This window comes from Myzus persicae, unplaced genomic scaffold, assembly GCF_001856785.1.
Source record: "Myzus persicae strain clone G006 unplaced genomic scaffold, MPER_G0061.0, whole genome shotgun sequence".
Taxonomy (NCBI): domain Eukaryota; kingdom Metazoa; phylum Arthropoda; class Insecta; order Hemiptera; family Aphididae; genus Myzus; species Myzus persicae.
Genome location: NW_019103557.1, coordinates 23,789 through 36,806, shown reverse-complemented (window position 1 = coordinate 36,806; position 13,018 = coordinate 23,789). Strand labels below are relative to the sequence as shown.

Sequence of the window (13,018 nt, the reverse complement as noted above, 5' to 3'; positions counted from 1 at the left end):
TATATATTAATTTCGTGATTTTTTTTTTTGTCATCAATTTACAATGCCAGTACCTAGCTAAAGCTACTCCCAAAATATATTTTTCTATCTTAAAAAGGTTGAAAACTTATCTTAGATCAACTATGAATAAAGTAATTTAGGACAATAGGACATATTTATTAAAAAAGTTATAACCAAACTATACAGTATATTTTTAATTTATTTTGTATTTAAGATCGGCTAAATTTACAAGCATTAATGTTTATTCATCGGGAGTCGGGACATACCCCCACAATGTGGATGCAATTAATAATAAAATGGCGCTAAGTCCCCTAGGTGATTAGATATTGTTTTGTTATCTCACAATAAAATGTTATTAAATTACAATAAATAGTTGATAGTTCTTAAGTTATCGTGTTTTTTTGTAGCACTTAAATATAAATTTAAAATTGTTGTAATCGTGAATAACTAACTAGATACCTATGTTAGCAATTTATCAGTTAACTAGTGCACTGTTTACATAATTAGTTGGTTAATCATGGTTTTATTATTATTACAAAGTTTAGGATACAAATATATATATTTTATAAAATAATTAAAAACTCAACAATTTTACATGGACTTATAAATATAATCTGGTATATATTGTATTCAAAAAACAGTTATTTGCCCTGTGTTCTGAAAATTATCTGGACCCTCCCCATGACAAATTCCTAAGTGCCTAACACCACTGTTGGGAGGTGTAGTTTGTTGCCTATTGTAGATATCTGTCATAAGTGAGTAGGTACATAATATCAGCAACTCTATATCAGAGGTTCCCAAACTTTTACGACCACGGCACCCTTAAAAAATTATTTGTGTTTCGCGGAACCCTAATGTCTAATCCAACTCAACTACAATTTTTGTAAATTAAAAAAGGAAAATCAATTCCTTAAACTCTCAAGTCCAAATAATATTTTAGTGATACTGTTAATGACTTTTCATTATTAAACTTAGTTTAAAAAAAATTTTCAATCAAACATTTTTTAAACAACAAACATTAAATAAACATAATTTTCTCAATAATCTCATACATCTAACGGAACCCTTGACATTGTCCCACGGAACCCTTAGGTTCCGCGGAACACACTTTGGGAAACGCTGCTCTATATATTATCCTTGTCATTTATTATAGTTTTCTTTAAGTACATTATCAGCTAATATAATTTGATGAATTCGCTTTAGGAATCAGGACTAACATGACGTTTAATTTTATAATTCCTGAATGGTTTTTTGTCAAACCATTTTTTAATTACAGGTGAATCGTGACTGTCAAGATCATAATAATGTACCTATAATTTGATTGAAATTGCCATTTTTTTCATCTCCGTCTCCCTCCTCCATATGCCAAACCTTGTCAGTCTAGAATAGGTACCTATATGGCTATATATTTAATCACAATTAGATATTATTGTTCCATTTACAATGGTTTTATCCAAATAGGAATGAGAGCTAGGTATTCAAATTCAAATAACTTCATTTATTGTCTCGTGAATTGAAATGTAAAATAAAAGACATATTTGATTACCTATACAGAAATAATGACGTACCATTCGGTACTGTCTGTACACTCATTTGTGCATATTGATATTATACCTACAACCTACCTAAAGCTATAATAGGCTGTACTGCTGTAGTTGTAATCACGTGTAAAATAATATATTATTATTTGCGTTGTAGGTATTTGTGGAGTATGTGGTTGTAATAATTATTAATTGATTATTAATTGTGTTACTTGTTTACAGTTTACTAATATTATACTCATGGGTATCAACAAAAAATATCAAATAAATACCTAATGACTGATGATTAATGGCTAATATTTGCCATGATATTTGCCATTTGCACCTACATTAAAAGTTAATGCGTAATGCGAAAAAATTGAATAACGTAACCCAACGATCGAGTTGTCTTTGATCTAATGAAATTGGCAACCCTGTACCTTTGGCACGATATCCGTTATCGTTCCTCGTGTTTACATTTTGATTTCGACGTCTTTCAAACCTAGAAATTCGACCTGTACCGATGTACCATATATTTTCTATGCCTGTACGCTATACCTACGGTACTCTTAGTTCAGATATAAGATTTTCGTTGCGTTAAAGCTTTTCGCTCAGCACAACTAACGTGCAAATGCTTATTCTCAAATTAGACAAATTTCTATACTTCCCGTCAAATCGACTGACCACGAAAAGGTAAAATTTGAAGACTACCGCATATAGGTGCTCGATCAAACGCGATTGCTGCTGCTGAACGTTCATCTGTCACCAGACACTCAACAGCCAAGATGGACGATTCTGAACTGGAAACCCTGCGCTCAAAGCGGATGGCCCAGATGCAGTCAGAACTCGGTGGAGTAAGTGAAACTCTAGACCTATATAGGAAAACAGTCATGGTGTATTGCTTTTTTTATCATCATTATACACTAACTGGATATTTGTGTTAATGTAGTCACAAAGTGATAATCCTGAAAAGCAAAAACAAGCAGAACAACAACGGCAGGCGGTTGAAGACATGAAACACTCAATTCTTACCCAAGTATTAAACCAAGCTGCTAGAGCAAGACGTAAGATTTTAGTATTTTAAGTCAATCAACATATGGGCATCAATGTGTGTTTTGTTAATATAGTGAACACTTTGATGATTGGTAAACCGGAAAAAGGACGTATGGTAGAAAACATGTTACTCAGAATGGCTCAATCTGGACAGATTGTCAATAAATTAGGAGAAGATGAACTAATCGGTTTGTTAGAACAAGTTAACAGTCAAATGCAGTCACAAGAACGTAAAACTACTGTCAAGGTAAATTATCTTGACCAGTAATTATTCTAACAATAAATTATATAGTACTCAACATAATATTTATTTGCTTTAAATTTGCATTTTTCAGTTTGATCGAAGGAGAGCTGCTCTTGATGATTCTGATTCTGATTACTAATATTAAAATATTTTAATTTTAAAACATTACTCTATATTTATATATAATTTTGTACTAACGCGTAAGTATCTATTATGAATTTAATGAGATTTTAACAAACATTATTTTACTGTCCAAAAAATAATAATCTACAAATTGAGCTTTGTTATTTCCTTAAAAAAAAATATTAATAAACAAAATTATATTTTTGATCTTACTAACCTAAATTATTATACCTGGCTACATAATTCACACTATTGTAAGATACAGTTTATATTTTATCTTATCTACAACTGGTTCATGATAATTCTATTATTATATTTCATGGACTTTTGGTTAATAGTAAATTATGACTTAAGTATGATCATTTATGAAAAATATTTTATTACTAATAATGTTAATAAAATGTAATAGTTTTGGTGTTATAAAAATTACCATCTGATATTTCTTATCATTTGAGTCTAAACCATTAATATATTTAGCAATATTTGTAAGTTATACAGTTTTAGTACTTTATATATGAATATATTTAATTAAATAAATGCTAGGCAAATTATTTCTAATTGGTAATTAGGATTTTTTTTTCTAAAAATTAACTTAAAGAAGTGTGACTTTGAGACTGACACAACTAAATATTTCTGAATAATATGTGTAATGTGCAAATGTATTTTGGTACAGTTCAAATAAGTAATTCAAATAACTTATTTTAAATACACAAATAATGTATAGGTTAGACTAATTCCGTACAAATTACACATCAAATTTACATATTGACCCAGCATCACTGAACTTATTTTTTTATTTTGTTCTCATGTCTAGTAATTATTTAGTTGTATTAATATTTAATAGTACAAAATTAGCAATTTTATATAATAAAATGTTATCATAGTAAGTATAATTACCTTGAATTTGGCTCTTTGAATCGATACTTTGGATATAATATGTACATTACACAAACTATAAATAGTATTTAAATAAATTCTAAAAAAAAAGAGTGTATGATCTAAATTCTAAAACACATTGTTAAATTAATTTAACTTTTTATTTTATTGCGGCATAACTTAATTAGCCAAAATGTACTCTTTTAAAGTATTCTACTAGCTCATATCCAAATGGAACAACTGTTTGTGTATTTAATAATTTAAAAATGGATATGATTTACATAATACCATAATTTATACTGAGTGTAGTATTTCTTTAAGTTGTAAGCTATTGCTTTTCTAATTATTCATATCAATCATCAAATGTCAAATATTAATAAGTAATTTTAAAATTGAACAGGTTAATACAACAAAACTTTATTTTTATCAATAAAATATATTTTATTTTGTTAATCATATCTACAACTAAAATGTCTCTGTAATAACATAATAAGTTCTATTTAGTTAAAAATTAATGTATTTGGTTAACAATCATGAAAAAAGTATCCCACATTTTGTTTTTAGATGAATATACTTGTGTCCCTTTATATAATAGTTTCATAGAAACGTACAGTCTGTTGAAGTATTTGTAAAAAAAAAATGTTACTATTGCTTTATACTTGCGTTCTAAATAAAAAATGGGAAAACAACTTTAAGCATTGGATGGCAATACATATAATACTAATAATAATAATCATTATATAGAAAACAAAACAATTGAGGTCCAGTCTTGGCAATAAATCTGCACAAAATGTAAACAAGTACTTATAAAACATAATGAAGAAATAATTTCCATTATTATATATTGTGTACAACTAATATAATTGTATAACAGGAATGTTATGTAACATTGTTATCAGTTGTATCACTTGGGTCAACTGACAATTGGGTATTGGAAGTCTGAATGGTATCCTGTTGCTCGAGGCGTGCTGCCACATTGTTCAAGTCCTGGTAGTTATCCCTCAACAAACTGTATGGAAATTTAATATATTATCAATTCCCTCCAAAACTGAATTAAAAGCACATCATTCGGATTACAATCTATTTAAACAAAAACTCACTTAAGCATTATCTCGGCGTTTCTTGTACCATGACGTATCTGTTCCGCAACTGATATAGTCGATGGAATCGTTGATAAATTTCCAGGATTAAGGCCTTGTTCTCTGGCCCTTAATAACGTTCTCAAAGATCTCACTTGATCTTCAGCTCTTTGAGCTCTTATCTATAAACAATATATTTAGCTATATTTTTTATTTGTGTTTGAAATTTGTTCAATGAATTAAATCACCTAGTGCATAGGTTTCAAAAGTATGTATATTTAAATTTCAAATTAGTATTTCATAAGCTGCACATTTGAGTTGTATTAAGTATTTTTATCGGTGTTCAATTTATCACTCAAATTAAAATAGTAACTTACCAGAGTTTGTTGTAACATATTATTTAAATTCAATATAGTTGTTCTTAAGTCTTGTTCTGTTGCTTCTAGCCTAGCCACCCTAGCATCAACTACTTCACTGTGTCTAAAACATAAAAATATTTAGTTATAAAATATTGTTTAAATTTAAGATCATTTTATCTTTGATTAATTGGGTTGCCATTTATTAAAAATTATTAATATTGCAATAACTCCTTCCCACCAAAAAATACTGAGTGTCATAATGAATATAATGGTACACCCTAGTACCAGCTAGTATCAGAACACTTCTTGGTGATGTAAACAAATGAACTTAATATTATTCAAATCAATTGTTAGAAGACACATTTTTTTTATATTGTAATTCTAACTAAGTATACAATACACAAGTTACGTAATAACATGGGACTAAAGCTTAGAAACCTGACATCTCAAAGCAGAAATTAATATCCCAACCAGCACACTGTACTATACTTAAAACAGGCTATGAGTGTTCCGGGGAAATTAGAAAGAATGGCAACCCTAATTAACAATAACAGTCAAGTAAAATGGATATAATTAACCGCAGATAAAATGATGGAAGGTAATCAATGCCAAAATAAAAGAAACCTTTGAAACCTGGTATAATTTTGGTTAATTGGTGTAGCACCACGTTGAGGATTTATGGTAATGCTTATACGGTTCCGATCAGTTAACTGTTCATTCCTGGTGACCGGATGAACAACCGGAACACCGATTGGGCCATCAGATAAAAAATCTGGCAAACTGTTGGTAGTTGTAGGTGTGGTAGCACGAGGCTGTGTTGTTGCATTGGTGAATGGAAGATCCAGTGGCATAACCACACATTGCTGAGGTGTACGGTTGCTACGGTTGCCAAACATAGATGGCCGATTTATCCCACGTGTCAAATCAATACTATTTGACCGTGAATCCAGATCACTGCTGTCATAAGGTTGATCAGTAGTCATATGATCCTGAACAAAGTCTGGTAAGGTTGATGTCTCTGTTAATGGCCTCACTGGTTGTGACACACTAGGCACAACTTCAACTTTGGGTTTTGATGTTTGATTGTGTCCATTGTTGCATAAAAAATGTCTAAATGATAAAAGATTATCTTCACGCTTGATACTGCAAGCAGTAGCTTCTCCAGAGTCTATTAGAAAATACATTTTTATGATTAACATTTTATAAATGATTAAATTTGTAACAGATACAAAGAAACTTTAAAAGGATAAAATAGTATCTGCTTTACAATAAATTATTTTTAAATGTACACCACTAAAAGGCTAGAAATATTCAATGATTTAATTAAGTTCAAATAGTTTATTTTTACTCAATAAAAGTTTTTTTGAGAAGCTAAAAATGTAAATAAATATACCTAGATAGGTACCTATGTTTTATTAAGTTAATACAAATACTTTTTTTTATAGCAGATCAAATTACAAAATTTAAATATTAAATTAAAAATTAAGTCATTTTTATTAATTAAATGTGTTATAAATATTATTAACTACCTTGCATTGAGGGCTGTTGATAATAAATTAACAATAAAAGACCTATAAGTAAAAAATTGTGTCAACCTACAGTTAAATTAAGTGAAAGGTGAAAGGACCAAAGAATGCAGTACCACAATGCAACATTCCAATAACTGTGCATTTTCAATTACACATTATATTCAAAGTAGGTCCTACCCAAGATTTAACATGTTAATATATCATAGATAGTATAATATATGTAAAAGATGTAATAACATTTTATTGATAAGCAACTATTCCATAACTACCTAGTATTTAAATATTTTTAAACAAACTATGGAGTATGGATTAAAATAATTAGTTAAATATTTTGTAATTATTCCTTATATTATGATAAGATACATTATATTTTTTAGCCAATGATTCCAATTTAAATGACTTCTTGAAATAATTTTTTAAGACAACTTTTATGCGAATAAAATGTAAGAATTTAAGTTTAATTTTCAAGCTAACAATATATAATAATTGTGAATGGTAAATATGAATTATACAAATATGTGTACTTACCATTTACATTTAAAGTATTGTCATGACGTCTGCTATCCGTATGAGTACCCAGACCGATGTCCAATTGACACGGAGGAGTGTTCTCATTACCGTTCACTAATAAACTATCTGATTGACTATTACTATCACCTTCATTACTCGGTGGATTAGCTACAGCATTGTCGACGTCATTTAATGTACTTTTGTCTTCTTCTTCGGACATAGTGTAAAGATATCATATATATATATACAAATATGTTATATGGCTCGATGATTATTCTGCGAATTAAGAGATGATCAGTCGTCTCCACATGGCACTACCTAACTGTTGATGCAAATGCTAGGATAATTATTTCATTAAAAATGTTATTCATAAGTAAACAAGTCAAAATATTTTACTAACTGAAACAAGAGGCAAACGTTTAATTCTTTAATAGTTTAATGTTTAATCAATTTACTTTTTTTTTTCAAAATTATTTGCAAAATGCTAATGTAATAGCGACACATTTGACAAAACAAAATTGAAGAGTAGGGGTTATAGTGATAATGGATCCAGTGTTTCCCGGTACACGATATTAAATTCTTCTTTTTTTCTCGTGATCACCCGAAAGTATGTAAACGATTGAAAATATATTGAATAATATCCTAATCATAGAAAATAAAGAAAATATGAATAGGCCATCAGACTCTTAGCGGTGTTTCTAAACTGATAAAAAAGTGAGGCGATTTTTATGAAAATATTTTGTTTTCCAAGGGTTGAAATTTGGAATTATTACTTTTGCATTATTGTTTGATGTTAATCGTACACTTGAACTTATTAATTATTATTTAAATTTTTGCAATAAGCCATAAGATAATATAAATTATAATAATATGTAGTAACTAATAGGTAGCTAGGTAGGTAGGTACCTCTGTTATTAATTTTTAAATATTTTACCGAAAAACGATTGACAATTTACATTATACATATCTGTCCAGTATCAAATTTATTTTATTATTAATAATAATCATTTATCAGTAATCAGTGGGTATAATTTTATTTTTGCACATTTCCCTAATTTCTTATTTTATTCGGAATCATATTATAAAAGTGTCATAATAAGTACTTATATTATTGTCCATTACGGCATCGTGCACATAATATAATAAGTCATGTTCCAGTATTAAAGACTGGCAGCAGTTGGTAGGTAGGTAGGTACATACCAAAAGTAAAAAAATAATATTTCGTAATTCGTATATTGAGTAGTTATAACTACTATAGGTATAGTAAGAGGTATAAGTTTATGACTATACAAACAGTCTACAAAAAAAAAATGTAATGTGTTATTTTGTACCTAGGTGTAATGTAATTTTAAAAATCAGCCGGTCGTTACAGCTAATGGATATGTAAATTGCGGTCACTGATCATAAGCAATTGTTTTTCCACGGCTTAACGCATGTAGATACTATAGGTACCAGTAAATGTTTACATTATTATAGATAGGTATGTATAGTATTAGTAGATTATAGTTCTCAAAATATACGCGTTTATTATAGCTGATTTTACATTTTTGAACAAAGCCGATGGAATTTCCATAGTGGCTCGCCTGTAGTAATGATATATAATATATATATAAAAAACGATATTAAAGGTATACATTATACATTAGGTACACCATTAAATAAGCATTTGTACCGAATGACTGCACGTCCTTCACTTCTTGTATTGAACACACTGCTATAGTATACATTATAATATTACATAATATTATATATTCATCATAGGAGCTATAATTTAGTTACAATATATACATAGGAATAATGTATACTATAGGATGTATACCCACAATTTAAATTGTCCAGCGAGAGAGAACACGAAAATTGGCTGTTCTGCACATCCCCATACCCCACAAGCTTTTTGATCCAACGAGTACAATTGTGTTAGTATTTATAGAGAAAAAACCAAAAAATTGACAATTTCAATAAATAACTCAAAATGAATCAAAATATTTTGAACATTTTATCACGTTTACTGTTTAGTATAGACATTTAATAGAAATTTCAAGTACCTACAATTAATAGCTTTTGATTTTGAATAATTACAAAATAAGATAAAAGTCGTATAAGAATTTGTTAATTTTTACTGGTGAATATCCCCTGTCCAACTTCAAAAAAACACATCACTTTTAAATTCAATACATTCATCGCTCAGCTCAGCAACTAAATTACTAATAAATAGAATGTGTGCGGTTAATATTATTTTTAAAGCAAACAATGTTTTAATGTATTACTGCATTATTTTAAATGCACAAATCATGGTTTTTAAAAATACCATTTTATGCAAAACTCTTTGTATTTTTTAATAAAACATCATAGAACCAAATAAAATAAAAAAACAAAGTTATATTTCTAATTCATATAAACAAATAGGTAATAATGATAATTGATAGTCAACTTAACATGATGTTCGAAGTGGGGCAAAAATCAAAAATCGTTGTATATACACCCCATTTTTACCTAGGTATAGACACTATAATTAATTTTGAGAAATTTGGTTGCAAATAATTATATCGTATTATTGTATATCATAATTCATACTTCATAGGTGTATTACGAAACGATAGCTTCAATATATTAGCTTTGTACGTTGGTTGTCGAACGTATTATTATTATTATTGTCTGTAATCAAACGCTGTTAATTAATACTCTTAGATTGCACCGGTATACATACAAGTAAATTTCAAATTTACTTATGCAGCATCATTGGTGCAGTATTGGTATTAAGTACGAGTACCTGTATATTATAACTCAATCATTAAGATTAAGATATCGTATATTTACTTAAAAGTTAATAACAATAATACATACAATTATATAGATAGAAATATAGACTATTATAATGATTTTCAATATAAATAAATGCAATGTTTTCGCAAAATTTAAATCAATATTCCATAATACTAATAGTAAAATAAGGTACTTTAAAAGCAATAGGTATCAAAATACCGGTGCAACACGATTGCGTAATTTTTCCTTTTTTGACTCAACTAATTATACCACGATTGCGAAAAACATTTGCAACACGATTGCGCCCTGATCACTTTTTACCAGTTAAAATCACAACACGATTGCGCACCAAATTATATATGTGTATATATACTATGTATATAAATTAAAAATATAAACTACGCAAGGAGCAACAAAACAACATTACATTTATAATGGATATTTGGGTAAAATTTAAAAATAATAAAATATCGATGAATGATTATTTGCAAGCAATGGGGCCACGTTTTTGTGCCAGTTACCAAATGTAATTTTTAAAAACAATTAGATATTAGAAAATATATGATGTAATGAAAATTAAATTATGAAAATAGGAATATTACTTTTTATGAATTTATATGAACAAAAAAAAATATCGAATATTGACTATGTCAGTATATACATTTAGCATACATGTAATTTAGAAAAAAAAATGTTTAACCGAGCCAACGATGATAATTTGTTGACAGTCCTAGGCTTGTAATAATTGGGAAGACAAATTGTAAATTAATGGATCATAATTAATAAGTACCTATATATGTGTATATTATTTTATGTTGTACATAAATTATTATACATAGTATATATATGCATTATACACTTATCATTTGGTGCACAATCGTGTTGTGATTTTAACAGGTAAAAAGGGATCGAAGCGCAATCACGTCGCAAATTTTTTGCGCAATCATTATATAATTAGTCGGATCAAAAAAGGAAAAATTGAGCAATCTTGTTGTAGCCTCAAAATACATATGACGTAGGCTAACGGGTCAACTCTACTCAAAATTGTTTTTCGCAAAGGTAAAATGATATATTTACCATCGAAATCAAATTTAACATATTCATATTACGGGGAATAGTAAGTTATTACACGAGAGTTGAAGGGAAAAAATTACATACGTTAATTTCTATAAATGATATTTGTTTTATGTTCTGATGCATATTATGTATAAATTAAGTGTATTAGTTAATACACAGAGCTACACCAAACATACATGCACTAATTTTTTATCACCAACTTCTGTCCTCCACATATTTTTAAAATGATTGAAATTCTTAAATATTTTCAAGTAAATACATACATAAAAAAAACTACAAATAGTAATTCAAAAATAAAAATCAGTAAACAAAACTGCCAAAAAATGTTATAAATCACACAATTTTAGATTTCACAACAAACAAAATTAATCAATATGATCATGTTAAATATTTAGGTTTCTAAAATAATCCACATAAAATATAGTACATTTTTTTGTACAATAACATTTTCCCTTTTCTTGTTTGGAGCATCAAGGTTCTATCAATTTAGTTGAAATATTTCTTTACTGTCAAGTTAAACCATACCCATATGTAGATAAGTATATATTATGTAGGTACCCATTACCCACTATGGTTGACTGACGTTTGGTTCAACGAATTAAGTCCAATTGAAATTTCGTCCAATAGTAATAATTTTCGTCAATATGCTTTTATATCCCAGGTGTGTTAAGGACTTATTGCGTCTATTAGAGCTAGAATAATATATATACCAATTATATGGTGGGTATAATAAAGTTCAACGGCGTGTTCTATAGAGCTGCATGTCCAAATATTTTTGTATTCATCCAAGTGTACGAAAATATACAATAAGATACCGATACAATTATACAAAACAAAAAATAATCTCAGAATATATTTGACAGACAAAAAAAGAATTAATTACAAATACTTTAACACAATTAGAAGAAAACCAAATTAACAAATGTTGTTAATATTTTCCATTACACGTGTTTGTAAAACACGTGTAATGAAAAATACTTGGACCGTCGGTGACTAATCTGGGCAACCTATATCCATACTAAATACTTTACATTAAACTACCGTTCCCATCAATTACGCCTTCTCCTCCCATTTTAACACGTTAATCTCAAAAATAAACATATCCTAAATAAACTTCTCCTCGAACTGATACGGACTTATGATATTTAGTTATGGGGAGCAACCAAATATACCACCATAAATTAAATCCAAAAATTTCAATTCAAATGTTTTGGTCAAATAAACAAAGCTCCGTAGTATGTCTCAAATGATACTCTCCGTAAAGATTTGTCTATGATTTTACATTAAATATAGATAATTTATTTTAATTCATTTTATATAAATTTGAGACGTAATACATTTGATTTATCGTAAAATGTAATTTACAGATTATACAATTATTAATTAGAAAAATTCTATAGGTTTGTAAAATTAATAAAACGTTGATAAATTATTGCTACGTGATCTCTAAATCCTTATGATTTTCTTAAAAAAATGGTTTCTGGATATTAAACTTAAGTAAATTTAAAACTTCCAAATTAATGCATAATACCTTTAGGCTTTAAGCATTAAAAATGGGTTTATCGGGCTTAATAAATCACGTGTAGCGCTGTACAAGTATAATACATACCTAATATAATAGGAACTAGATAGGTATATATACAATATATTGTGTATTAATAGGTCACTGTGGGTGTGACTTTTTATATGGGTGTTTTGTGTTTACACATTTTTAAAATAATATTGTTATCTAAACGGACAACTTTTTATTCATTACTCGTTATTTTGCGCCGATATAAACTGAAAATCGGTCTTAGCAAGAGTCAATAATTGGTTGATCTGTGGAGGGACTTGACATTTTTACCTTTAAAAGTGTACTATTGAGAGACTAAACCCTTGCGCGGCT

General features: G+C 28.3%; 2 protein-coding genes across 4 annotated transcripts; one reads left to right on the top strand and one right to left on the bottom strand.

The window, feature by feature from the left end:
- Positions 1 to 1,999: 1,999 nt before the first annotated feature.
- Positions 2,000 to 3,019, top strand: LOC111034773 (programmed cell death protein 5). Its single transcript, XM_022316134.1, has 4 exons — positions 2,000 to 2,374; positions 2,470 to 2,584; positions 2,648 to 2,820; positions 2,909 to 3,019. The coding sequence occupies exons 1-4, from the start codon at positions 2,306 to 2,308 to the stop codon at positions 2,954 to 2,956; spliced, it is 405 nt and encodes a 134-aa protein (XP_022171826.1). The 5' UTR covers positions 2,000 to 2,305; the 3' UTR covers positions 2,957 to 3,019.
- Positions 3,020 to 4,446: 1,427 nt separating this feature from the next.
- Positions 4,447 to 7,802, bottom strand: LOC111034765. Of its 3 annotated transcripts, none has more exons than XM_022316121.1 (5): positions 7,312 to 7,802; positions 5,888 to 6,422; positions 5,273 to 5,375; positions 4,917 to 5,077; positions 4,447 to 4,825 (listed from the first exon to the last, which is right to left on the bottom strand). In XM_022316121.1, the coding sequence occupies exons 1-5, from the start codon at positions 7,511 to 7,513 to the stop codon at positions 4,696 to 4,698; spliced, it is 1,131 nt and encodes a 376-aa protein (XP_022171813.1). In that variant the 5' UTR covers positions 7,514 to 7,802; the 3' UTR covers positions 4,447 to 4,695. The 3 variants fall into 3 exon arrangements, with proteins under 3 accessions (XP_022171813.1, XP_022171812.1, XP_022171814.1); XM_022316120.1 differs by having other exon boundaries at positions 5,879 to 6,422; positions 7,312 to 7,800; XM_022316122.1 differs by lacking the exon at positions 7,312 to 7,802 and adding an exon at positions 6,784 to 6,893 and having other exon boundaries at positions 5,879 to 6,422.
- Positions 7,803 to 13,018: the final 5,216 nt, after the last annotated feature.

Bases quoted from the DNA above. Each gene is read 5' to 3' on its own strand.
- LOC111034773 (XM_022316134.1), top strand. From the start codon at position 2,306: ATGGACGATTCTGAACTGGAAACCCTGCGCTCAAAGCGGATGGCCCAG. The intron at 2,585-2,647 runs GTAAGATTTTAG...TTGTTAATATAG, and splicing joins CCAAGCTGCTAGAGCAAGAC to TGAACACTTTGATGATTGGT. The intron at 2,821-2,908 runs GTAAATTATCTT...TGCATTTTTCAG, and splicing joins AACGTAAAACTACTGTCAAG to TTTGATCGAAGGAGAGCTGC.
- LOC111034765 (XM_022316120.1), bottom strand. From the start codon at position 7,513: ATGTCCGAAGAAGAAGACAAAAGTACATTAAATGACGTCGACAATGCT. The intron at 5,376-5,878 runs GTTTCTTTTATT...TTTATGTTTTAG, and splicing joins AATTATACCAGGTTTCAAAG to ACACAGTGAAGTAGTTGATG. The intron at 5,078-5,272 runs GTAAGTTACTAT...TATTGTTTATAG, and splicing joins ATATGTTACAACAAACTCTG to ATAAGAGCTCAAAGAGCTGA.